At 37.2% G+C, this 25862-nt stretch overlaps 1 protein-coding gene across 9 annotated transcripts in view; it reads right to left on the bottom strand.

Moving 5' to 3' along the window:
* ZNF143 (zinc finger protein 143) overlaps positions 1-25862 on the bottom strand; it is a 43412-nt gene that overhangs the window by 7210 nt on the left and 10340 nt on the right. For 3 of the 9 annotated variants that reach the window (XR_009277103.1, XM_058834027.1, XM_058834040.1), the window contains exons 2-15: positions 23855-23985; positions 22994-23086; positions 22466-22549; positions 22161-22241; positions 21065-21261; positions 17163-17237; positions 13001-13120; positions 11946-12021; positions 10036-10161; positions 6910-7089; positions 5581-5808; positions 4194-4342; positions 2685-2846; positions 1752-1898 (exon numbers count right to left, since the gene is read on the bottom strand). Coding sequence is in view for 8 of the 9 variants with exons in the window: in XM_058834027.1 (XP_058690010.1) it covers positions 1752-1898; positions 2685-2846; positions 4194-4342; positions 5581-5808; positions 6910-7089; positions 10036-10161; positions 11946-12021; positions 13001-13120; positions 17163-17237; positions 21065-21261; positions 22161-22241; positions 22466-22549; positions 22994-23086; positions 23855-23978 (1842 nt within the window). In the remaining variant the exon portion in view is untranslated. Of the gene's footprint in view, positions 1-1751; positions 1899-2684; positions 2847-4193; positions 4343-5580; positions 5809-6909; positions 7090-10035; positions 10162-11945; positions 12022-13000; positions 13121-17162; positions 17238-21064; positions 21262-22160; positions 22242-22465; positions 22550-22993; positions 23087-23854; positions 23986-24905; positions 24990-25862 lie in introns of all 9 variants that reach the window. The other 6 variants (XM_058834055.1, XM_058834049.1, XM_058834070.1 and 3 more) reach the window with 5 other exon arrangements.

The raw sequence follows: 25862 nt of genomic DNA on the forward strand, positions 1-25862 counted from the left end.
TAGCTGCTGATAGGAGATTACACCGAGTTTCTATGTAACTACAAAATACATGTGCTTCAAAGAACTGCTGCACGGTAAACACACTTCATGACCCACAAAGTAGGTGATACTTTACTTGGCAGATATTACAAAGCTCAGACTTACAAGGCTTGCAGAAGTCACAGTGGCTGTTGCATTACATTTTATCACTGGTAAAACAAACAAACATCTTCATTTTTCTTAACTCTCTAACAGTCAGCTCTTTGGAACACCACATGACAATAATTTATAGAAAAAGTGGACATTTACTGCAGAATCCCAACTGTATAAAAACGCTATTGTGATGACACTGTTTGATTCTACAGTTAGTTTAGAGAGGAAATTATCTAGTACTACCAAAAGCAAGATAACCAACCCTGAATAAAGACAACTGGACACAATTTTGGGAAGGAACCCATGGAGTTTTTATAATATGGCATGGGGAACACTGAAGACTACCTCAACCTCACAAAAAAAACGTAAAGCTGGCCATTACCTATTGGCTCAGGAGAAACACATATAAGAATGTGAAAGGTAAAACCAAATTGTTTGACCTAATGGGACAATTCTAAGTATCACTTATTTTTACAGCCTCTGCATATCACATTCGGGATCCACTCAAATCAAGACCTCTCTTTTCACCTCGTTAGGGCTTCAATAAGGACTGTTAGGCTACTGGCTTTACCAGTACTTAGAAACCAAATAGATTAATTTATTAGTATCAAAGTACAAAAGAAAAGCCAATCAAACCCTCAGGAACAATCAATAGTATTTCAATTTAGAATTCTCTCTCTTCTTTGTGTATTTTAAGTTTAACTAACATAGAGACTTAAGTTAAAGCTCCATTATTGGTAACTGAAGAGGGGCTTGTGCAGAGTGCCTGTTTTCCTTTCATTCAAAGGTCTCACTACTCAGGGTGCAAGTGACTTTTTGCTTGCTCTCATGCAAACAATTGCCTTCTGACACGGTTTCTCTTACAGGCAGTTTTGATTAGTGCCAACTTAGCTCAAAAGAGAAGAGTTCAGAATTCAGAGCTTCTCAACTTTCAACAGCATCTGACTTGCTACTTTCCATTTAACAAAGGGTAAAACAACAATCGCTCATTTCTGCTGGAGGATATTAATACTATTCTTTTCAATCTGAGCTCTTAGGAGCTCTTTCATGCCTAGAAATTACCTTTTCCTGACAGTGTTTGAACAATGTGAGGAACTATTTACAGAGACTGCTTCTACTGTGCAGGTTTGGCACACAACAGAAGGTCACTGTTTCCCGAGATTTCTGATTATTAATCTTTCTATATAACCATTTGCACTATTTTATTATTAGCATTTCAAGGTTCAAATAATAAATCTGCTAATTTTGTAAGTTCATAGCAATTTACCCTTGAGAGTTTGGCTTTATATAAGTCAGCATTATATGTAAAGCTGAAGGATGAACAAAAGCACTTTTTCACTGAAAACCTCTGACTCCATGAACAACTCGGCTGAACTGACGTTTGGCCTTTCCCCAGCCTTCCCCTTTTACTGGGAATTCTACAAGTATATTTGGAAAATCAGATGCTGTTTATTCCTCTTCCTAACTGTATATATTATTTTAAATATGAGATCATATGGTTGTAAGCTATCTTTTTTTCAGGGAAACCAAACTTATCCAAATCATTGTTACCTGACTAGGTAGCTTCTAGCTCTAAAAGTAAGAAACACTCAAAAAAAACCCATTTATCGCCATCTTACCTGCACTGCAATTTGTGTCCCATTGGATGTAGCCAACAATGTAACAGGTCTGGTTTCTGTAGTCACTAGATGGTGTCCGTGCTGCTGGTGTCCCATTTCTGAGGAGGCACTGTGAAACGCTGCTAAGTCTTGGGCCACGATTGCAACCTTCAGGACAAAGGGACAGAATCACCTGCTTGGCAGATCTGCTCCTGCTCCTCACCTGGTACCACCACTGCCTTCACAGTTACATTCAAAGCTGGGATTGCTCATGAGTGTAATTATATTGTGCAAAAGAAAAGTTGCCATAATTGTGTTCTCTAAATTATCTACTAGGTCTTAAAATATAAATGTCCTTAGGGCTGTAGCAATTCAATAAAGGCACCTACAGACCTGTGATTATCTACACAGAGATTAATAACTATCTTCATTTTCATGTGGTGCAATTTTAGAAAAGTAGAATATATTTTAACTTATAGATAACATCATATTTGTACTAAAAAGCTGTTTTATCTGCACATTAAAAACCAACCCACAGATATATACTTACACAAATGTTTCCCATCTGCCAAATAAATTGCAGTCCCATAATATTAACCAATGAAATTACAGTTCATACTGGATTCTATTCTTAGTTCTGCCACTCATTTACTATGTGACTTTGGGGAAAATGCTTGGCATTTTCAGGTCTTATTTTACAGACACCTAAATGAATCATTGGACTGGTACATCAGATTTTTTTCTTGGGGCCTGGTTGTTTTTAAAGCATTCCACCACCATCTGCTGATGTACAGCACTAGAGTAGAACATATCAGGCTTGTGAGGGGAGTGTGCTGGCAGCTGGAAACTGCTTTGCTGAGATAAATCTACAATGACAGAAGTGTGATGGCTCAGGGGCCATTTAATAGCAGCTCCCCAAGGGACACGAGCCCAGTGTGCAGGGCAGTGTCTCACCTGCTGTCCCTCGGTGCCCTCTGCAGTGACCATGGCCACCGAATGCGTTCCTGCAGAGGAGATGACGGCGTCGTGGGCAGGGACTGTGATGGTGGTGCCATCTTGTGTCACCATCGTGATGGTGTTGCCGATGGCCTGCATGTCTGCCTGGGATATGTTCACCTGCAACACACAGGAGCTCCTGAGGCAGGGAAAGGCTTGATTGCTGCTCAGATCAGAGCCCTCCTTCCATCTGCCTCACTGGCTGGGATCTAACAGTTCATGACCTCTCAGATACACTTACCTGTTTACAGAAAAGAATATGGCTCTCCCTAGCAGAAAGGGGCTGCATACTTAATCCCAGAGCCTACAACTCCATGAGGATCTGAGAGTATCCCAAATAACAGCAGATTTAGATTATGATACTCTAACAATAGATTATCTATGCATGTGTCTTACACAGAGGTCAATGGGATTCAAGGTTGCACCACCTGACATACTTTGATCTTGATGGAAATACTAAAGAGGCCTACAAGGGCTTAGAATTTAAACCACAAATAAACAATCTGTAACAGATTAATGATATAAATTACTGATGTCTCCAGTATAAATGCATTAGGGCATCAGATATGTAATTTGATGTCTGATTTACAAGGTAATAAATCCCACAACTGAAGTCAAGCTGAAAGATAATTTAAATGTAAGAATTCTATGTCAAAGCTTCTGCAGGCCTTCATTTTAGAGAGTAAAAATGCCAGTTACTTAGTATTGCTGCAATTTCCAGAGCTGGCAATATAACAGGCCCCTAGGATATTTTACTTCAGTCTGAATTCAGAATATATCTTTCATATGTTACTGGTATTTCAGCTGCCCTGCCAGCTGATACAGAAGCTTCTTCCCAAAAGCCTTCAATATACTGCCACAATGAATCAAGAGTTGTGTTGAAATCCCCTTCCAAGGAAATTTCATATGAAATCCTTAAAAATATGTATACATGAAAAAGCTTAATAAAAAGCCATAGGAATGTTCAAGTGGAAAATAGTATCAAAGGATTCCTTATCCTTTAGTTTATGTTAGAAACTGCACACTACCAACCAAACTGCTGGTAAAGGAAGCACTTGGACTGAAAAGACTTCCCACTCCTCCACGCCTCAAAGTGTGTGCAAACAAGACAGTGAAGATGCCATCAGATATTAACAGCATAATCAGGGAATTGTGAGAAACCTCAGAAACAGGCTGTATATACAACAGTTGTTAAAACAGCCCTTTTCAGAGTGACAAAGACAAGGAGAGACCAATCCCCTAATTTTGTATTGATACAGTTTCATGTGTCAAAATATGTGGTTTCACATATTTAGGTATTCCACAGGAGGCAAAACCCTAAACATATCTTGACACAGCTCCAAAGAAGTTTCCTTCCTTAAGAAACCCACAAATGTTTATCAAGAATCCTGTGTGATTTCAGAGGCACAAACCTGTGCCTCAATCCTCAGCATGGTTTTGTCAGCATTTAACACTGCAGTTACTCACATGTTGGGTTCCATCCTGGGATATTAGTGCTACTTGTTGGCCTAATCCTGACTGAGTAACTGTAGCAACCTGTGCAGAAATGACATCTTCTCCCTCTACACCTGTCACGTAGGTGATCTGGGGGCCTTTGAGCACATCTTCACCTTGTCCTATTGGATACAAAGAAGGAAAGAGGATACTTAAGACACTCTAAATGCTCCCAGGAGAGCAAATGACAAGGATTAAGTCCCAGGCTTGTCTGAAGGTTTTAAACACTCCAACAGAAAAAAATAGTGGAAAGATGAGAAAAATAAAAGAAAGAAAGATACCAGAAGCAAGTCAGAAAGTCTTATTTTGGGAACACAGGGTATAATCTTCTATCAATGAGTTTAAAAGACAGATAAAGACTACATATACATTTAGTATGTAAGCAAATATTAAAATGTGAAAAACATTTCTTATTTATTCATTAAATATTAACCACTCCATGCAAACACAATTGGAATTGTTTTTTTACAAGTTATTAATTAACAAACATACAGAAGACCATAGCGGTGCCTTTGTGTGAAGATTTAAGTTCATTATATTGATAAATGTTTAACCTCAGCAAATGAATGTTATCATTCCTTTAAAAGAAGGAATTAAGCTACAGCAAGTCTGCTTGAGGTATTCAGTGCAGCTTCCCATGAACATGCAGCAAAACAACTTTTCTAACCAAAACAGTTTGTGTGGATGTTTCCAATCTCCAGGCACATCTAAAAATCACAATTTGACAGGTGGTGTTTGTGCTATCATATCAGTATTTCCTTCAGTCTGATTCTTTAGGATTCATAGGATTCAATATTCATGATACCATGAACAGCATACTCTGAGGAGTAGTGCAGCACAACAGCTCATTTTCATCTCTGCCTCTCGGACAGTTTACAGAAACTGCTCTAAACCACAGCAAAAACAGCCCATATCACTGTGCTGCAAAACCAGATATTTTTCTCAAGGCAGAGCCTTTACTCCCACACAAAAGCTTGCCACCAGCCATGGTGTTATGTATATGCACTCTTTGAAAAATCCCTAACAAAAGTCCAGTAAGGTGTTAGCTTAGAGTCTCTCTGGTCCCTTGCCCACATGCATGTTTTTAGCAGGTTTGCTGAGACTGCAACTCAAATCTCTTTCTTAACCCCATGACTACTATAAACGAGCTTATTATCTGGCCAATTACCATGCAATTTCTGTCTAGAAGTTGCCTACCACCCTAAAAAATCTTACAGAGAAATTAAGATATCTTTATTAAGTACTTTAACTTTTTATCTATGTTTTAATTTCCTTGGCTATCAAAATCCCCCAGCAAAATACCATCCAGCCCTTTTTTCTTTTTCCTTTTAACTAGAGATTCTAAGGTTGCAATTCTAACCTGGAGGTGGCTCAAAGAAAGCCTCTTGTTCTTCCTCAATGGGCTCTGTGTCGTTGTGCGCTGTCCGTTTGTGCATAGCAAGGGTAGAGATCTGCTTGTAGGTCTTGCCGCAGTGATTGCAGTTGTATGGTTTGGAATGAGTATGTACAACATGATGTTTGTATAAACTGGAATACTCTGTGAAACGTTTGTCACAGCCAGGAACTGTACAGACATAGGGCTTCTCCCCTGCATGGGAAAGCAAAAGGTATAAAGAGAACTTTGTTCAGGATGCATAGCAAAAATTTCCAGCAAATTATAATTAGGAACAAACCTTCATTATCAACCATACTTTAATTTCAAAGGCAACAGAGAAGGTCAACCTCACAAATTTTATCAATGCAACGTCTTACTGTCTTTTTGTAAGAATTACTGCCAGCACAAGTTGGGTCAATTTTTCTCCCTATCATTCTATCTAAAACATCCTTCTGGTGAAGGCAGAATGACACCATCTGAAAACTGCAACTTCAGTTTGTCATTGTACTGAGAATTGTGTTCTTTTTTTACTGGAAGCCGCATCGTTTTCCTTGGTGATCAGATATACTGATCGACTAGTATCACTTCAGAGTATTGAAACCTCTGAGGAAATCCATAGGAAGCATGTGTATAAACAATTATGGTTTAACACAGAAACACCTTCCATTTAAAAATCAATGAAACAAGTGTCCTAATTACTTTGTAGACTAAAAATATAAACTGAGCTACAAAACATCCCTCTATTAAGCTTGTCTGTGTTTCTATAAAATATAAATAAAAAAAAATACTACCAAGATGATATGGCTATGACTTGCTTTTACATTTGGAATCTTCAAATTTGTGCTTATTTCTGCTCATTAACTCTGAAAATCAAGTTAGATAAGTATTTTCACATCCAGTCTATAAAAAAGGAAGTTTTGACCACAGTTCCAGCAGCAAGGAAAATACAGCTGGGATGAAAAGGTGACTCATAACAGTGAGCAAAGTTAAGCTCAGATTTGTCCTTTACTGGTATTTATTTAAGAAACAGCTCACAAGGGAAGCAAGCCCCAGAATCATATTAAGGATTCAGTCCAATGTCCAGTTTAAAAAACTTTGTATCCAAACCAAAATTATTCTGCCTTGACAGCAAGGTGGGAAATCTAACTGCTTAAATATCCTCAGCTGAAGGGAGAGGAGGCCCAAACAGAATTACCAAGTCATATAAACATGACCATACCCAATTACAACGCACCAAAACATTGTTCACAAGGAGAATGACACAGCCTCTCCCAAACAGATTCAACTTCAAAATACAAGAAATCACTCATATACCTGTGTGTATTCTCACATGATTCTTATAATTAGTTGCACTGGCAAAAGCTCTCCCACATCCTGGCTCTGTACAGTAATAAGGCCTTTCGCCCGTATGTGTCCTGATGTGAACTTTTCTAATATTAGATGTTGTGAATGACCTGCCACATCCTTCAAAGGGACATTTAAAAGGCCTTTCACCTGAAAAAGAAGACAAGAAAAGGTACATTCACAAAGGTTACAAAAGAATGAAAAGTTCTAAATTACACTGAGACTTGAATGCAGGAACCTAAAGCAACTTAATTTTATATTTGAGATCCTGAGTCAGAAATAGGATGAATAAACCCCTGTGGAGTGTTCTAGTTTAGCCAAAACCAACAAAATTCAGGAAAATCATACAGTCTGTAAGCTAAATTATGAAGTATTTGGATTAATACTTAAACATGTATAGAATAGACTCAGCTGCTTGGATTAGCTTCCACACTGCCCATAACCTAACAACTATTTAACAACTTCACCAGTTCATACATATATTATTCAAACCAAGTGTATCATACCATTGACATTTGACAATTGTTAATTCTTCAAACAAAAAAAGTACCTTTGTGATTTAACATATAACCAGGATAAACATGGATTAGTAAAACTTGTGATAGAAAGCACTTAACCTTAAAAAATAACAAACTTTCTATAGAGAAGTAGCCATGAAACTCAAATTTCAACTGCCCAGACCAAAGCAAATCACAAACACAGGTTCTTTTAGAGTAAGTCTCTTGGTGTAATATATAAGTTTAAGCACGATAACTTACATCACTGCACCAAAGCATTTCACTGTGAATAGCAGGCAAGGCCAACCAATAATACTCCAGCAACCCTGACCTTTCAGATCTAGCAAAGCACACGGAGAAGGAGAGCAAAGGGGGTTAAATTTAGAGAAGTTCGAGCCACTGACAGGCTGTCCTGGTGTAATTCCCACTTCTACAGCCAAGTACATTCCACGCACTGTGCTGCTCACCAAAGAGCAGATTCTGAGAGCAAGAGAGACCACAACACTGCTACAGATACAACAATATGCACTTAAAAAATAAAAGAACAAGTCCTGATAGACAGTAATACCACGAAACTCCAAAGCAGTTCGCTCCTTGGCAGAGGAAACTACTATTCACTCCTTCGGGCAGCTGTTTTGGGAAGGTTTTCCAGCTTCCTGCCAAGGCAGTGTATATTTATTCCCCGAGTGTTGTGTTACCATGGCTCCCCTAATCCTTGCTTCAGCCAGGACCCCAAACACGTCTGAAAGCGGCAGGGCTGCAGAGCCAACCCCACCCAGCAACAGACCCCACACTAGAAACCACAACAGATCCCTCTTCAACAATGCCCGCAGGAATGTCACCAGACCGGTCCCTGAAGGGGCCTTTTCAAATGCTAATCAACTTCCTAGCAAAGCGACCTGTTTCCAGGTGACGGAGAATTCCAGCTCTAGAAATGCAAAGACTGGAAGCTCTGCCCCACTACGGTACCGTCCACAGCAGCTTTTCTCATCCCAGAGCTGCGTGCCTGGGGAAGTCATGGAGAAAGCCGAGGCAGGCATTTGATGGCACTAAAAGCGAGACTTTACTCCAAGAAGGAGAAAAGTCACTTCTGGTTAAAAGAGGCAGAAAATGAAGAAAGCGCTGACCCTGATGTACCTGCTAAAGGAAGGGAAAGGTTTCTGAGCCATGGGGGAGAGAGTGGGAGAGCCCAGATCTGCCTCCCCTGGCGCCCTGCTGCAGCTTGCACAAGGCATGAGCGCACACTGCTCCGTCCACCTGCACAAAGCAGCCCCTGCCATCTTCCTCTCATCCTTTAGCTTCCTGAAAACACTCACAAATCTCACATAAGACACCTCTGACCCCTGGACTGCTAGGAGATGATGATTCTATTACTAATATTGCTCAGGTGAGTAGGTCACATAGGGCTGGCTCAAATCTTCTGCCTCAACTGCTAAACAGAGATTAAATTACCACACACCTCCTGTGGCCATGAAGAAGGAAAGGAAACAGTCCATGGCTAATGAAATTGTCCTACATTACTATAAACCTTTCAGTTCATAGTCTTTACTTGATGCAGTGCATATCAACAGTCCTCTTCTAGAGCTGAGATGATACATGTTCATCCTGATGTTTAAAAATCAAGATAGCACTAATCCCAACAGATTCTCTTTGTGTACAGAAGAACAAAAAAAAGCAGAAATCTCTTAATGCCATCCTGACGTTTTAATAATTTTTACTGCCTGTATTCACATCCCAGCCCTCCATGCTGTTATTTTTAATTTGAAAAAAACCCAACCCCTACTTCTTTTATTTTTTCTTCTTGACTCACTAAGATTCAGACAGTTCAGTGGAAAAGCTTGTCTGTGCTCTATCAGAGACATAAATATATTGAATGGAATAGGTCAGTAAGTGATAGATTGTTCTTCCTACATTTAAGGTTTTTTTGTGTTTTGTTTTTTCTTTTGGAAGATCACAGACACAAAGAAGACACTGTGCAAACTTGTTTACGTGTGTGTGCACCCACAGAGTTTTGCAGAGCGTAGTGTGTGCTGTCTAGAATTTGTGGTTTGGCCTTCAATTTAATGTTTTTAGACGAAATGAATGATTTTATTTTTTGTGCCTTTGCAAGTTTTAGTAGCTGTTGGTTTTCTATGATATTTTTGTTTTTCTGCTGGAAGACGAGATGGGAAATGAGGATAACAAGCCCAGAATATCAACCTTCGTGAAGCTGGCATGTGAGTTGTATTAAAGCACCAAAACTGAGGAACACTGAAGCCATTTCTAAAAGGCAATACTGAGGAAAAGTTCCTTGTTCTGTTACAGCTGCAGATGAATCTGTGAAGGCAACGAGTGACTCAGTGACAATGTAAGTGAGGCACTGATAAAAGTTAGTGCATTTGCAATAGCAGTGTGAATGCTTAAGCACTTTTTCCAAGAAAAGCATGCTGGATTTGCAGTAAATGCTTACCATGCTGAAATGCTGCTGAGCTCACTGGGCTTCAGAAAGAGAATATACATAGGCTGATTTTGTCAGGATGAAGTCATAGAATGAGGAGAGAGAATAAACTAAAAATCCACTTAGGTGAATTAACAAAAAAGTAATGTGTGCTGACAGTACCTGTGTGGGTCCGAATGTGCTTCTGCAGGTCTCCAGAAGTCTTGAAGGATTTGGTGCAGTTCTCTTCTGTGCACCGATAAGGCTTCTCACCAGTGTGTGTTCGCACGTGGCTTTTTAACCCATAGCCTGGGGATCAGAAAAGATGTAATCATAGCACAAACACTATATCAGGATGCTCATAAACCATCACCAGCAAAAGCTGTGCTTGCCATTCCAATCAGGAATGTTGATGAGTAAAATTTACTCTTTCACTCTTCACAAGTTCTTCATTCTATCCTACAGAGCAGCACTACTCTGGATAACAGTTTTGAAATTCTTTGATTCTTTATTTTTGAAGAAAAAAACATCTCCATAATCCTTGTCCTTCCCTTCAGAAGGATAAACTGCAATTATTATAATGTGGACATATATTTATTCTGTCTTTTGAGGAAGCCATATGCTGTGCATTTCATCTAGTTTTATTCGTTTTTACCTCTTCCCACTACTGTCATCAAAATGACATTTAATTATTTGCTCATAGGAAAAGCAATAACCACTAACCAAGTCAGTGGTAAAACCACATATACAGGTGCTAACCAAGAGCAGTCATAGACACTCATTCTCTTTTAGATTACTTTTAGGAACTCATCATCATCATCAAAAACTCTACCAAGTCTGAAGTGAAGTTTGGATCAGGCCCTCTATAAATTATTTTGCAACGAGCATTTAAGCAAGATTTTCCTTTCAGCACTTCCCTGAAAAGATAATGACTAGAAAAGCCTGAAATGGCCATTTTAGAAAATGAACCTGAATTTCACTTGTACTTACAAGTGATGTATACATTTCTACAAAATAAAGTCTGTCAGAAAATGGCATCTGCTCTAATTTCAAAGGGTTCTCCCTAAAACAGCTGAAATTCCTGCTCTTGATGGTTTTAAAAGCATGAAGGCATGTGAACCAAGATGATCACTATTTAAGCCAAAGAGTACCCAGTACTTAAAGTGAACTTTGTCCAAGGCAAAAATTGTTGAACTACAATAGTACAATAGCTCTGATCAAAAATACAGTATTTATAAACAAACAGCTGTTTATAGCCATACATCAGTGTGGTGCAAAGGAAGAGACTATTTCATTACATGGTTTTGAAATCCTTTTACAAACACTATGCAATTAAACTTAGGTGCAGCCCTTTGAAAGTGTGGTTGTTTCCCTTTTGACTTTCTGCATCAGTATTTATTTTGCTCGTTTATATTCAAAGCAATTGTAGCAAATGTATTAGATCAGATGAAGTTATTTTAAAAATTCCTTACTTAAAAAAAACAGCCTAACAGTATCAGCCTAAGCATGATACTGATTTACACTCCAAGTAAAAGAATAAAATTTGAAACAAATTTTGCTCTTCCACTTTCTTCCATGTTTCATTCCTCATAACTCCACTTTGCACAATCAAATTCAATCCCAGAGAGAGCGTAATTTATGAACAGAGTAATCTGTACAAATGGAGACTTCACTTCATAACAGGTATCACTCTGATACAAATTAAATAAAGAACACTTAAACCAGCATCTTCTATCAAAGTTTCTTTCAAATTTAGACCAGAAGATGAGGAATCTGCCCTAGCCTACAGGTTCAGTTTTCTATTACCACCTCATTTAACTTTTGCTATTAGTTTAATGATAAGAAAGGCCTATTTGTTAACATTTAGTTTGACTGCAGATGACAGGTGAAGAGTGAGGGAAATTTTGAGTGCTTCACCTCCTTCCCCCTTCAGTAAGAGTTAAATCCTCTGTCCTTTCTATTGCTACACTAGCTAAAAAGATTGCTTTTTTTTTTCCACTTGTCCCAACCAACTTAGCAGTTAAAAAAGGAAATATTAAAAACTCATTTTATTCACAGACAAACACTAACAAGCAGGAGGAGCTAAAGATTACCTGTTGCAAAGGCTTTGCCACATCCAGGATGTTCACACTGGTATGGTCTGTCTCCTGTGTGAGACCTTTCGTGCACCTGTTGACATCCAATACACTGACTTAATGAAATGTTGTATCTGATTACTTCAGCACAGAAACAGTTCATTCTCAAAGCCAACATATCTTATTTATCTTATTAAGACTCACACTGAAGTGTCTGTTTATATCAATGATGAAAAGATAATGAAACAGGGTAACAATGTTTTTCCCTAAAACTAAAGATGTCTCTTTCCAAGGTCTAACCTGATCCTGACAGTCAGTTAGGCACAAAACACTTCTGTAAATACATGCAGAGTTGCCATCATGCATCACATTAAAGACAGGAGGTAAATATGCCTCAGACCCCACTCTCTGATTTTTGATTCCACTGAATGCTTCAAATGATGCTCTTATATTGCATGAAACCTCTACAGAAAGGACTTCATTTTAGCAAGAGACTCATAAAGCCAAGCACTCACTGACTCCTGGAGTCAGAGACAAAGCAGCACTGCGAGGAGTTAATCTCATCAGCAAGGGATTGTGCCAGCCCCAGCTGGAATGTCAGCAGCCCTATACCATTTACCATTTCAGTAATTCCTTTACCTAACTTAAAAAAAGGAAGAGAATTAAGAAGTTGCCACCTGTGAAGAAAAGATGCTCCAGCTTTTCACTTTGAATATTAGTTTTCAAGAGTCTCGCTTTGTACTATGATGGTGAAATATTTCAAGAACTGGAATTTTTGCATGATCATGCATAAATGTAAAGTTGATAAAGCAATTGCTGGATTCCAGAATTTCTGTGACACTGCTGGTGGAAACAACCTCAACATGCTGGCAATATAGCAACTGAACATGATCCCAGAACACTAAGTAAATGCAGCTGAGCACCACCAATTAATATAAAATCAATCCAATAAAGATTTGAAAAAACAGCCCCATTGCAACTGGCTCTCTCTCAATTTCTATTACTTTTAACCACATAATCTTTCAAAAAAATCATATCTACAAAGTAACACTGCATATTTTACATCCTATCACCTTAAGATGGTGAGCTGTCGTGTAGAGTTTTCCACAGCCATCATAATCACAGCGAAAAGCTTTCTCTCCCGTCTGTTGAGATTTTGCAGTCACTCTTGTTCCGTGTCCTTGCAAGACAATCTTAAGTGAAAGAGAAAAAACATTTTAAAAACCCCAACCACATACTGAAAAAAACAACCACCAAAATGGATCAGAGAAGTTACACACTTCATTTTATTATCAAGCCAGACCTGATTCTGACAGGTTTCTTTTGTTTCTCTTTGATTTGCTATGCCATGTATTTCTGAGTTCTCAATAAATAAACTAAAAAGAAATAAGTGAAAATCATGATGGAAACTGTAAAATATATTTACTTGTATCTAGTAAGTTTAAAAGTTTGCATTAATTAGTCAAATAACAAAGACAAATAATTTAAAATATAAGCACAGTGGTGAAATGAGAAAATTAGACAGACAAGTCTTAGATTATATCTGAGGTGCTAGATCTACTCCTAAGGGAAATTAGTTATAAATCAGACCACCTTCAAATATAAGTTCATGGAAAGGCCAAACAATAATTAAATGTCCTTAGAATGAGCACTTCTTGAAAATGAAAGAAAGCATTTTGTACTTGGTCTGTCATGCATGTATTTTGATCAAGCTAATTGAAGAACATTGTGAGCTAGGTTCTAATCTCCCTTCTGGCATGACAACATGAAAATAAACAGCACAGCTTCAGGATTGCTGCAAGTGAGAGTGAAATCCCTTGTACAGCTCCTTCATGCATGCAAGAAACATTCATACAGATGGAACACAGAGGCAGAAGCCCAAATCAGCACTTTGATACAACTCTGTGCAAAGCAATCAAGACTATTTTATATGGTCTGTCCTTTTAAATCACCTTCCTTTTGTTACAGATCCAATTCTATTCCCAGCTGCCAAAAGAACATTTCACAGGATGGATGAGGGGACAATATTCTCAGCATAAAATATTGCCAGCTGCAGCAGGTTGCTCACCGCCATATCCAAATAGCTTCTGAATATCTCCAAGGATGGAGACTCCTGAAGTCTGCTCCCAATGTTCACATTCCCAACTAATTCTTGGCAACTGAGGCTCTGCAAAGTGTCTCTGTCAGCTGCTCAGTAACCTGCTCTAGGATTGCCTGTTGCCATCCCTGAACTCCAGGATGCTCCTCATGTGCCATGTTGTGATGCCCTTCTGGCAGATACTGAGGATGTTAAAATTCCTCGTGAGGATGCAGGCCTGTGAGCACAAGGCTTGTTCCACTTGTCTGAAGAAGGCTTTTTCTCCTTCCTGATCATAACCTCGTGGCACAGTCACAGCCTCAGCACCCACACTGCTCTGAGCCATCTCCCATCCCAAAGCCCTGTGCAGTCCTGCTGCTCCCCCAGGAAGGGCAGCTCCTGCTGCTCTCCTTCCCCTTTTAAAGAGCCTGGATCCATCACCAGAGACTTCAGTCACCTGAGCCCACCACCGCTCCCCCACAGCAGGGAGACTGCAGCCCTGCTACAGCACACAGACCTTTATTTCCTCTTTCAGAGAAATCACAAATTTGACTGCTAACACCTCTCCTACAGATTCTTCAGAGAGGATGGCATGACCCATTACCTTCAGACTGTTTGTAAGACCAAAGGAGCAAAGTTCAACACAAAATTTTTAATTAGCTGAAATGTTCAACTCCATCACTTCAGAAACTCTTCTCTGGAACCACAGAGAAAAAAAAACAGCCTCCTGGATCAAGAAACGCATTACTGATACTACTGTTTAATCCATGACAGCATGAATCACAGAAATCAAATACATTAAGGATCATGAAGAATACACTTGGTTGAGCACCTGCACTGAAAGACTACTTTCTTTTTCTATCAGTAAACCTACTACTATTTATTTGTTGTTCCAGCATATAAAAATATGTACAAACTCGCTAAGTTCTGCCATAAAGCTCAAGTATACCAAAGTTTAAAAGAAAATGAAAACAATTTTGTAATATGCTGATATATGCAAAGAAATAACCAGTCATAACCTTTCCAAGATTAAGATGGATACAAAAACTGGGGAGGAAGCACCTTTCTAATAATGTGGAACTTACTGAGAGGCACTGTGTATTTCAAATACTTTTAAATAGAATGAATAAATAAATATAATTAAACCCCTCCCCCTATTTTTAAGAGATCACAAATGCTTCCTGAACTCAGAGAGGTAACACAGGAGAAAAACAAAGATCTTAGATCAGATTTTTCTATTGCACACATAAAAGCAGAATCATATAACCCAAGTGTGTATTATGAACAGATGGGTATAGCAGGTTTGAAAGGAAATAGTGAGATATCCATTTGGGCACACAGAGTCTTTTGTTTTCCCACATAGAAATTACAAAGAGGTTTTATGCTTTTTTTTTCTTTGCTGAAACACCTAACTAACCACAGGCAAGTCTGAGTGACTGCTTAGTAGTGCGGCATCTGTTCTGTTCCCTATGGACTTAAGAAGTTTATAAATATACAACTATTTAATTCTACATCTAAATATGAGACTATTTTATATATTAATATATATGAAAACAAAAGGAGTTACAAGTAGGTATCTACTAAATCAAGATATAAGAATTATTTATATTTTCATACACAATTGATAGCTTTGGGCCCCTTCAACTGAAGGCCACCTTATAAGGGTCAGAATTTGAGACTAAGCCTCACTACCTTTTTTGCAATATCAGATCTTGTTTTGTTTGGAACATAAGATGCCGTAAGATTGGCACATCTCCATATTGCACATATGTTGCCATATATGTACAAGATAAAACCACGTCCACATTCAGTTTGCTTTGTGGCTGAGGCCAAAATCAATATTTAGGTGGATATTGATTACAGGTAATTTTACTTAATAGGCTCTTACTTCAGGTAAAACCAACAAAGGTTTTATCTTACTCTTCCTTGAATTTTGCCTTTCATTGGAGTTGTAGCCCCATTCCAACCTACAAGCCTGCAAACCCTCTGAATTTCTTAATTTCATTTTCTGGAACATGGTCCAATACAGTAAATAATGCAAATATTAGTTATTCTCTCCTTCCACAGTCATGCCACAAAGGCAAAAGTGAAGTGTCTGCAGCTTTAAATATTGTGAGATCTAATTTGTAAAAGATTAAAAATAGAAAATTTGATCTAACTGTAAGAGGTAAGCCTATAATTATTCCTTTCACAGATAATGTATTTTGATCTTGGAAGAAGACATTTTTTCTCCTTGTCTACTTCATTATTTCTTAAATTAAGCAAAAAGGAGAAAAGGTTTGCCCAGAGAAGCCCCATTCTCAATAAAAAGACGTTTCCATTTTTGATCTGAACATGTGAGGATACAGAGGTTTTAATATTATTTTAGTTGTATATTTGAAGCTCAAAATACATTTTTCTTTGCCTTTTCCTTTAATAAAATATATTATAATGCCAAATACCATTCTCCTTATATAATTTTATTGATCTCAGGGAAAAAAACTTGAGACTTAGTAACTTGCACCTGTATTTTCTATTACCCTTTGAACATTTACATAAATCTTTTCACATTTAAAGGTTTTTACATTTATATGTACTAACAATATGGATCCAGAATAAGAAATTGAAGTATTTTTCTATTCTTTAAGCATTCTCTAGGAGCAACACTCCTAACTACTCATTCCTTATAACCTGCTGGAAAGGTCAGGGACCCTAACAAGGCAAGTGGAATCCAAATAAGTCATTAAAGAGAGAACAGTTCCAGACCTATGCCTGGAATGGCCTCTCCTAGAAGAAATTTTTTAACAGAGACAGTATTTTTTTGCTTTAAATACTACCAAAAGTCAGCTCCTTCTCTGGAAAACAACTTCTGAAATACTTAGACTCTTACTGATGAAATACTCAAGTCAGCTTGAAAAATCTTAGAAAGATAATTTTAAATTATCTTTTAACAGGAAACCCCCCAAGAAAACAGTAAGTATTAGAGGATCTTTTAAAACTCTTGTGACAGGATCTTGTACAGAGTGAGGTAGTATAGTCTGCATAGTTTGAAATCTACAACTTCTGAAGGGTAGAAGCAAACCCTAGTTTATGGCTACAGGACCCCCTAGCATGCACCTTGCTGGGCAGAAAAGACAAAAGAAAGACATATCTTTAATTATTTTGTATTAAGCACATACCTGCATTTTTTTATCTTGTTCATTTTCACCTATAATTCCTGTGCTACTAACACTGTCATTTCCATCAATAGACACCTGAAAAACAAAGTTGAAATGGGAAAAACATTTAGAGGTTACTTTATTTAAATGAAAAACAGAGGGTTACAGACAGTTCCTGGGGGTTTATTATTTCATAGCTCTCTAGCTCCCTCTTGGAACACAGTTATTCCCATAGTACATGAGCTTGCATAAAAATCACCACTTGCAGCACCTGCATTATACAACAGCCCAAGTGAGCATAGCAAAGTTGTTTTATAACAGGCTAGGAAAGACTGCAAGAACTAAGGATGTTAAATTAATAGATTGACAAAAGTATTACAATAAATCAGTAAATTTAACAATACTGAGTTCTGACAAAAAAAAACCAAACCCAAACATTTACTTCTTTTATAATAAAAATATCTCTCTCACTCTTTATTAAGCAGAATGTACTTGTTTGAAACAGCACAACTGCATTTTTAATCAAAACACCTAAGACAATGTGTTACATCTCAATTTGGACTAGTCAAATTACAACTAAGCAAGGGCCTGGGTATTGCTACATAGGTTTGTTTTTGAAGACAGTCTCCAGGAAGAGAAAGGTATTGCTGTTTCCAAGGAGCAAAAAAATATTTGAAAGACTGTTAGATGTTAAAGTGAAATTTTTATTTAAATACAAATATAATTACCCAGTTTAAAAAAAAAACACCCCACACTCACTCACATGCAGCAACTCAAAGAATAGGATGTTACTCATCACTATATAAAAAATTAAAGTATACTCTGCATAGTTTCTCATTCCTTAATGGTCTCTGTATTAAGCACAGGCATTCACAATACTCTCTGCCTCCATCATATTCAAGACTGAGTCTGATGCACCTAAGCCTAATCTAAGTGATTTTATTCTTCTCTAAAACAGCTTGGCAGGAACCCTCCCTCCCCATGGCTGCTCCTGCCCTTTAACCCTGAGAACATTGGTGGTTGTGTGAAGTATCTTGCCCAAAGCACGAGCCCCCAGGAGTTTGCTTGGAGACTGTCATGAACTCATCCCACAAGAAGTTTTCATACTCTCTCTCTAAATTAGACAATTATGAGCAATACACTTTTGGGAACATTGAACTAAAACAGTAATGAGGGAAGTGCCCAAGCAGAGGCAAATTTACATTACAAAAAGATTGAAAAGAGTGTCAGAAAGCAGGTAATTTTGGGGTGGTTTTTTTCAGAGGGAAACAATAGCTATTTTGGGACCTTCTCCTTCAGAACTTTTAAAGGGGGGAGAACCTGCACAGAAAGGAGACTTGAATTACTTCATCCTGTACTTCCTGTTGTTGGCAGAGAAAAGAACTGCTGACATGAAATTAGAACTTGATCAGCTATTGGAAACAAACAATCCAAGCAGAATGTGTGCGCATGTGCTGAGGCATGCACAAATCCCAGTTACTGTACTCTGCCAGCAGCTGTGATGGCACAGGAAAGCAGCTTATGGAAGGAAAGTGTGCATTGTAACCCCTTCACAATTCCATCACCTATTCTGACTTTACTGAGAGCAATGACCTTTTTTCCTCAGTTGCTTTGGGAGGATGCTGGCATTGACTCAGCCCTAAATTAGAGGGCTCTAGTTAAGTCTGCATGTGCTTTGCTGTGGAAAATGGTTCTGTGCCTGAAGAAGTGAGGAACAATAAAAATGTACATGTTCCACCACTTCCAGTGAGCTTCTGGGTAGTCTGCTTGGATCTCTTTGTATATTCAACATTGATTTTGGGCACTCCACTGATCTTTGTTTCTGCCTGTTGCTTAGGACAGGAAATCGAAGAACCACCACTCTCCAAATCCACCTTTTTTCTTTTCTTTGCCCTTTAAGTTTAGAAAAGAAAGTCTTGAAAGCCAAACAAAAAAAGACAACCAACTTGAAACTTCTCTTTTTCAGTATTGTAAGGACCCTGGAAGGATTCCATAGCAGATCTTTAAGCTCCTCCTAAAATACTCTCTTTTATGTTATAGAAAGATTTAGTCTGCCTTCAAATAAAAACACAAGAACACCTACACTGAGTCAAACTAAAGGCCATAGTACTGTACCATTTCATTTCCAACAGCAACCACTAAACAAACAGGCCAAGCATGTAGTGATGCATTCCCCATAATATTCTGCCAACCTCCAAGCAATTTGTGGTTTATGAACTTCCTGAATCAGAAGTCATGTGTTTCTACCTAATAGCCATGGACACATTTTTCTTCTATGAATTTATCTAATTACTCCTTGAGTCCAAAGACATATTAAGTGTCCACAATACCCTACAAGCAGTGCTTAACTTCAAGCTGTTTGGAAAAGCATCATCACTCTTCTTGAACCCATCCCATATGTGTTTCACCTGATGTTCCCCAGCTCTGAAACTGGTGCAGCCAATGACAAGCCAATGACTATTCTTCTTTGGACTACTTAACATTTCATAAAATCCTATCATATACTTAACACATGTATTTACTTTCTTCCTGTACCTTTTTCAAAGTGTCTGTAACACCAGCTATGAAAAGTGTACCTTGCCTCACTATGAAGTGTACATGGACATGGAGAAGAATCACAAAACCACATTTCTTGTTTTAAGAAAGATGCAAGGTTCAAAGCATTGAGCTAATATTTGGTTTTGTACATAAACCAGATGTAGTGCTTGGAAACTCACTTCTACTGACTGTCCCCTAAAGGTTCCAGCAGTACCACTCAGAATAAGGTTCTGAGATGAAAGCTCTAAAAGAAAACCATTTTTTCCTGAACTAAAGCACAAGTGCACTACAAAAAACAATCTCACATTACAGAGTTAAAAAATCCACGTTGAGTTAAATAGGAAGAAAATGCAAATTTATTTGCATTTCTTCTGCTTCTTCTTCACCTTCTCAAAACAGAAGCCTATCAGAAATTATGACTAACAAAACTGCTGGTTAAGAAAGGCAAAGTTGTGATTGATTTAATCTAAATTAGACAGTACCTATGGAATGTGTAAAAGCTTGTGATTACAGCTCAACTAACACTGAATTACCTTTTAGTTCATGAAATGTTAAGCACAGCATCACTACACAATTTGACTGCCTGCCTTAGGATCTCTCAATTCTAACAGACAGAAGCATAATGAGAAGAATAGAGAATAAGCTATTTAATTATCCTAACTGGCCTCCCAAGTTTTGACAACTCTTGGTGACATTAAGAGGACAGACTTTAAAATATATTCTGCTCTTTTTCCACAGCAATACAAGCACTGATGACAATTATCCAGCAACTGGGACAGTGCTTAACTACAGAGTCATGGGAATTGCTTCACCCATACTTACATCATGCTTTACAGAAGTCCAGTAAAGTGAACAACATGAATTTTGTGCATCCTACTGCATTTTTACTATTGAAAATATGGATCAAAGAAGTTTTTTTTCTGAACTCAGTAACTGTCTAATTGACTTTTCTACATTTTATGCCATGTGTTGCTCTTGCTCAGTACACCAGGCTATACTCTTCTCATTCAGGAAAAAAAATTAATCCAGCAATAGTGCCTGAACAGGAATAACTTAACTGTGTTCTTCTTTCCAAACAGTGTCCTTTCAATAGACTCCTTTGCAATGCTGCAGTATAGACAAGATTATCATTTGGCTGTCAAAATGGCCTTCTAAATCTGACTCCAGTTCAGTGTTTAATCTTTTCTCCTTTTTATGCAACACTACACACCAGAGCTGCTCATGACAGTGAAGCATTGTCATGACAATTTGGTGTTCTCTCATCTAGGAGTCTGAGACTCTCTCCAATACAATTTTATTTCTTAACTGACAATTGGCTTGTGCTGCCAGATATATTGTGCTGCACATTAGGACATGATGGACAGAGAAAATGCCTTGCAGAGTACCTTGGCTGCATACTGCTCCAAAGCACTGATGGTGTCTGGGTCGATGGCAGCATCTCCTGTGTGCAGTCCTGCCACTGTGCCATCAGCCTGGATGGCTAAAATAGTGTCTGACTGTGGCATCTGCACTGTGTGGTGGATGTAGGCAGTGGTTCCATCCTCCAGCTGCACAGCTTGCAGTGCACTCTGGTCATAACTGTCTGAGGAAGGATATTGCAAAGGGTTAGGATTCTGAAAGGAGCAGCAAGGTGTTACATGAACAACTACTGCTCTCCAGGAAGTGTCTCCTGAAGTCGTGCACACATATGAAATACAAGAGAAACATAAACACTTCAAATAATACTATGAATAACACAAGAATTTGTTTTCAAGAAAACACCTCACATAGTTTAATTTTTATAACTACAAAACTACCAAAAAATTTACATTGATCTAGCTTTATTTACAAAGGAAATCAGTAACACAAATATGCTTTCTATTTCAAATTCTCTTATAATAAAATGAAAATAATATAAGAGATCTACTGATATCATTACTTCAGATTTTAGAATTCATAGATCTCACATTTTAAGAAGAAACACAAAACATAAAACTACTTTTAACAAAAAAAATTCTCTATCACATTCTTTCCTCTTACTGTTGTTGATTGTAAAATACAATTGTCACACCGGTTTAAACGAACTTAAAATATATATTTGATCACTTTTTCTAGAGAAGCGATACTATTTCCAAGATTAGTGTAATCATCTCCTGCAGAAACGTAAGTTATCATCTGGAATAACTGTATTTGCATTCTTGACTGTCAGCTGTCACATATTCTGCCCTACAACCTAAAGATACATACTCACCTTCATGTGATCCTGGGCTAAATAAATAGTGAAATACACTGGGTTTGATTACATTTTAACTGTTACATGAAGCCAAAGGAAAGAATTGAAGCAGTAGCATTTCAGCAATTTTCAGATGTCAAAGTTAAAGCAACAAGTAATTCACACTGGGAATCCCATTAAGATGATTATTTTTAGAGAGTATCCTATTTTATACTACTGAAGTTCTGCTGAACACTGATGTAATAAATCCCACTTGACAAAACAGTTACCTTTTGAGGTGTGATGAATAAATGCCGTAGTTCCATCTTCCAGCTGAACTGCTTGTCCATCTTCTAGACGCAGGCTCTCCCCTGCTCAGAAGGAAGAATTACAGCACTTCAGCAAGAGTTGAAAGAATCCATTAGATGGAAAGATCAAACACTAAATACCTTGGATTACAAAATACCAGAGATCTCTTCATGACTATTTCCATTAAAAGAAGAAATCAAGCTATTATCATGACTGTTAACTATTTAATATCAATATTTATCAGTAATACATCATTTTATAACATTTATTGTATTATTGCACTCACTGCTTTTAGGCATAGGTACATGTTGAACATAAGCAGCAGAACCATCTTCTAATTGAATCACTTGGCCATCCATTAATTTACCATCTGAAATACACAGAATATTTTTAAGAATTCTAATTGTAACACATCACAGTTTTAATACACAGTTGATACTTTCTAGATTAACATATAAATAAAATATCAACAAGAAATAATGTTTGGTAAATAGAAAGCACAGTGTGACTGTAAAGACCTTTTAAAATTCTGGGACTAAAAATCCAGAAAAGGTCTGCTGTCCTATCTGTTAGGCAGAATGTTGATATCTGGGTTTGAACCATAAATATCTCCTCACTTTTGTTTGACTTGCATTCTGAATTTCATTTTTGCATCTTATTAGTAGCAAAACCAAAACATTTATTTTATGGTACTAGTGTAATTTCCCACTGGAATTGGAACTTCAGAAACATTGTACAGATTTTGCCTGACTTTACAAAGTAAAGAAAAGGGAATATCACTTTAGTAGCCACCAGTTTGCAGTCCTTTGCCTACCTTTAGAATTGTGCTGTATGTAAGCAGTGGAGCCATCAGCCAGGGTAACTGCTTGCAAACTTACACCTTCCATGTTTTCCAAGTTGTCACCATCTAGCAGGGAAAAAAGTTCACTATAAGGAACTCTAGAAATCTCAGCTTAAAGACTTCCCTAAATTATTACATCTCCTCAAAGCATATTGGTTTGAAAAATAAGAAGAGCAAGTAGCTCTTACTTGCTTTCTGGTTTCTGAGCCTGGGAGACATACCAGGGTCATATATTCAAGATTTTGCTCTGGAAACATGACAGCTAAATGTTATTTTCCTTAACTAAAAAAATAAAATGTCACAGAATAAATAATTACAAAGCTGAGATCTTAAGAGAACTATGATTTAAATCATCAGAGCCAATAGTGGAAATAATGACACATACTTGTATTGATAATTGTGTTTTGTACAACACTACTTGTCATTAATACACACAAAACTATTTAGATTAAAAATGCAGATTTAGGAGAGAGTTTGTAATCATAACAAAGTTGTCAGGAAACACCAAGTTTATGCCAATTTCAAGTCACTAATCTATTTTAAAACTCAAGTTGCTTAACACATACTTAGATATCAACTGAATTTACAAAGTATAAAACAGTAAGACTACAGAGAGAATAAAGTCAGATTTTATATTTCATATATTTTTGGCACATTTACACTTCTATTATCTTAATTAAAAGATAATTTTCATCCAGAATTAAAACAGTGACTTTAATCAAGTTTTGTTAACTGTTTTCTGTTGGACTTGTAACTCAGAATACAGGACATGAATTTTAGTGCTTTATCTGGGTTTCAAAGAGAAAAGACATAATAACGTAGAGGTATTTCAACCTGAAGGTTCACCTTGCACAGCTACAGCTTCTGTTAGACACAGAGTCACGTGCTGAGCCTCCATTCCTCCTCCAGAAAATTCCGTCATTCCCTGAGAGTCTCGATTTATCTGAGCTAATAACATTGTCTACCTAGAAGGAAAGTATCCAAAAAACAGAACATTGAAATACAGAACCAGAACTATGTAATCTTAGTTTAATGAGATTTTTATACAGATGCTTTATGTTTAAAAAGCATATATATTTGCTTATATATGTATAAAATATGCAAATGTTTTATGTTATGTTTTGCATAAAATAGATGCAAAAATTTATTGATTTATCTGGAAAATACTTTGAAGGAATAAAAGTTATCTGAAATAGGTAAGTATTACTACCTCAATTAACTTAGATGTTAAGCACTTCAGGTAGCAGTTATGAAGTATTAATAGTTATATTTATTAAGATACATTGAATTAATAAAATTAAATCATAAATATTAATATAAATCACATTTGAATTTCAGTTAAATATAAATGATTTAACCAATGTACAAAGAATAATGGTGGTAATGACAGTACAGGTTAATGATACCTATTTGTCCTCAGAATTGAAATAAAGCTGACAATTCACCCATGACAACAGCAGGGCTTTATCTGTATAAATCAAAGATCTCTCCAGTGCCAGTAAGAGGTTTAAAAACAATGATACATTGCAAAAGTCTAACTGAACAATTTAACTATTTCCCTAGATTTTCCAGAAGGGTTTCTGTTCAAACAAAAAGCCAACCAAACAAAACAATCTGTCCTTTAAAATAATGAAGTATCCCATGATAAAATGTGTTAATTAGACAAAAGGACAGTGATCAAGGAGTGACTACTGTTTATCACAGAACCAGATAGAGCCATCCCTTTGCACACTCACATTTTTACCCAGGCATGTTTTAATATGGGAGATCACATCACAGCTTTTAATCCTTGTGTGGTTCTATGACCTGCTGGTTTTTAATTCAAGGCTGAGAAAAATAATCTTTATTTATGATTAACTCTATAAATACATTTAACTATTTTTACCTCTACAGTCCAGAAATCCGCACTTGAATAAGCAATTCATCAGCAGTGTCAAAGACCACTGAGAAAACTGTACTGCTTTCAAAACTAAGGAATAAGGAGTAAAAAATTAGACCATGTAGGTACCCCAGTGTGCCTACAGTATTTAAAAAGGTTGCCACACTAATTTAGTAGTTGAAAATTACACCCAAGCAGTATTTTCCACATACATCTAAGTGTATATGGTGATCCAGACTTTTTCCTAGAGCTGCAGGCTAAGTTTCTGATTCCCAGTTAACGGAACAGATACAGCTTAAAAGGAAGGGGAAAGCAAGGGTATCTTTGGGAAAGTTTTAAGCCTCCTGCTTTTTTCATATGTCACATTGAAAATCATACAAAACCCCCAAAACATTACTAATGATCTGTGCATAATTCTGTATGAAATATGCCTTCCAGCATAAATGTCCTCATAATTTCTCTCTGGAACATTAAGGAAATTAAAATACTGGCTTGCAATAAGGAATATGAACCTTGAACAACTGGCATCAAAAAGATACAATTAAGACAGAAACCAAAACGTAATTCAAAATGGGTGTGAGGGGATATTTTCAAGATCCAAGAGAAGACGGGTAATTCTTCCCAACATCCTTTTCAGGAAAAGAAGCTTTTACAGAAAATGAAGCCTCTAAAAGAGACGTAACACACAAGAAAAGGAGAAGCCATCCAGACTAAATTGCATTTATATAGATGTCTCTGAAGAAAAATAAATAGCAAAGTTTGTTTGTATACTATAATCTAGAGAAGGAATTGTATGAGGATATAGGAGATCCTGAATTCAACACCTCTTCCTCTGCCATGTCCATAACTCTGAGTTTGGAAAAGTAACTTCTTTTCCTACTACTCATTTTTCATCCCCCATCTCAAAACAGACAGAAAACTTTTATTTAAAAAGCAGTTGGCTCACAAACCAAAAATCAATTG

This window comes from Poecile atricapillus, chromosome 1 (assembly GCF_030490865.1).
Source record: "Poecile atricapillus isolate bPoeAtr1 chromosome 1, bPoeAtr1.hap1, whole genome shotgun sequence".
NCBI classification, from domain to species: Eukaryota; Metazoa; Chordata; class Aves; order Passeriformes; family Paridae; genus Poecile; species Poecile atricapillus.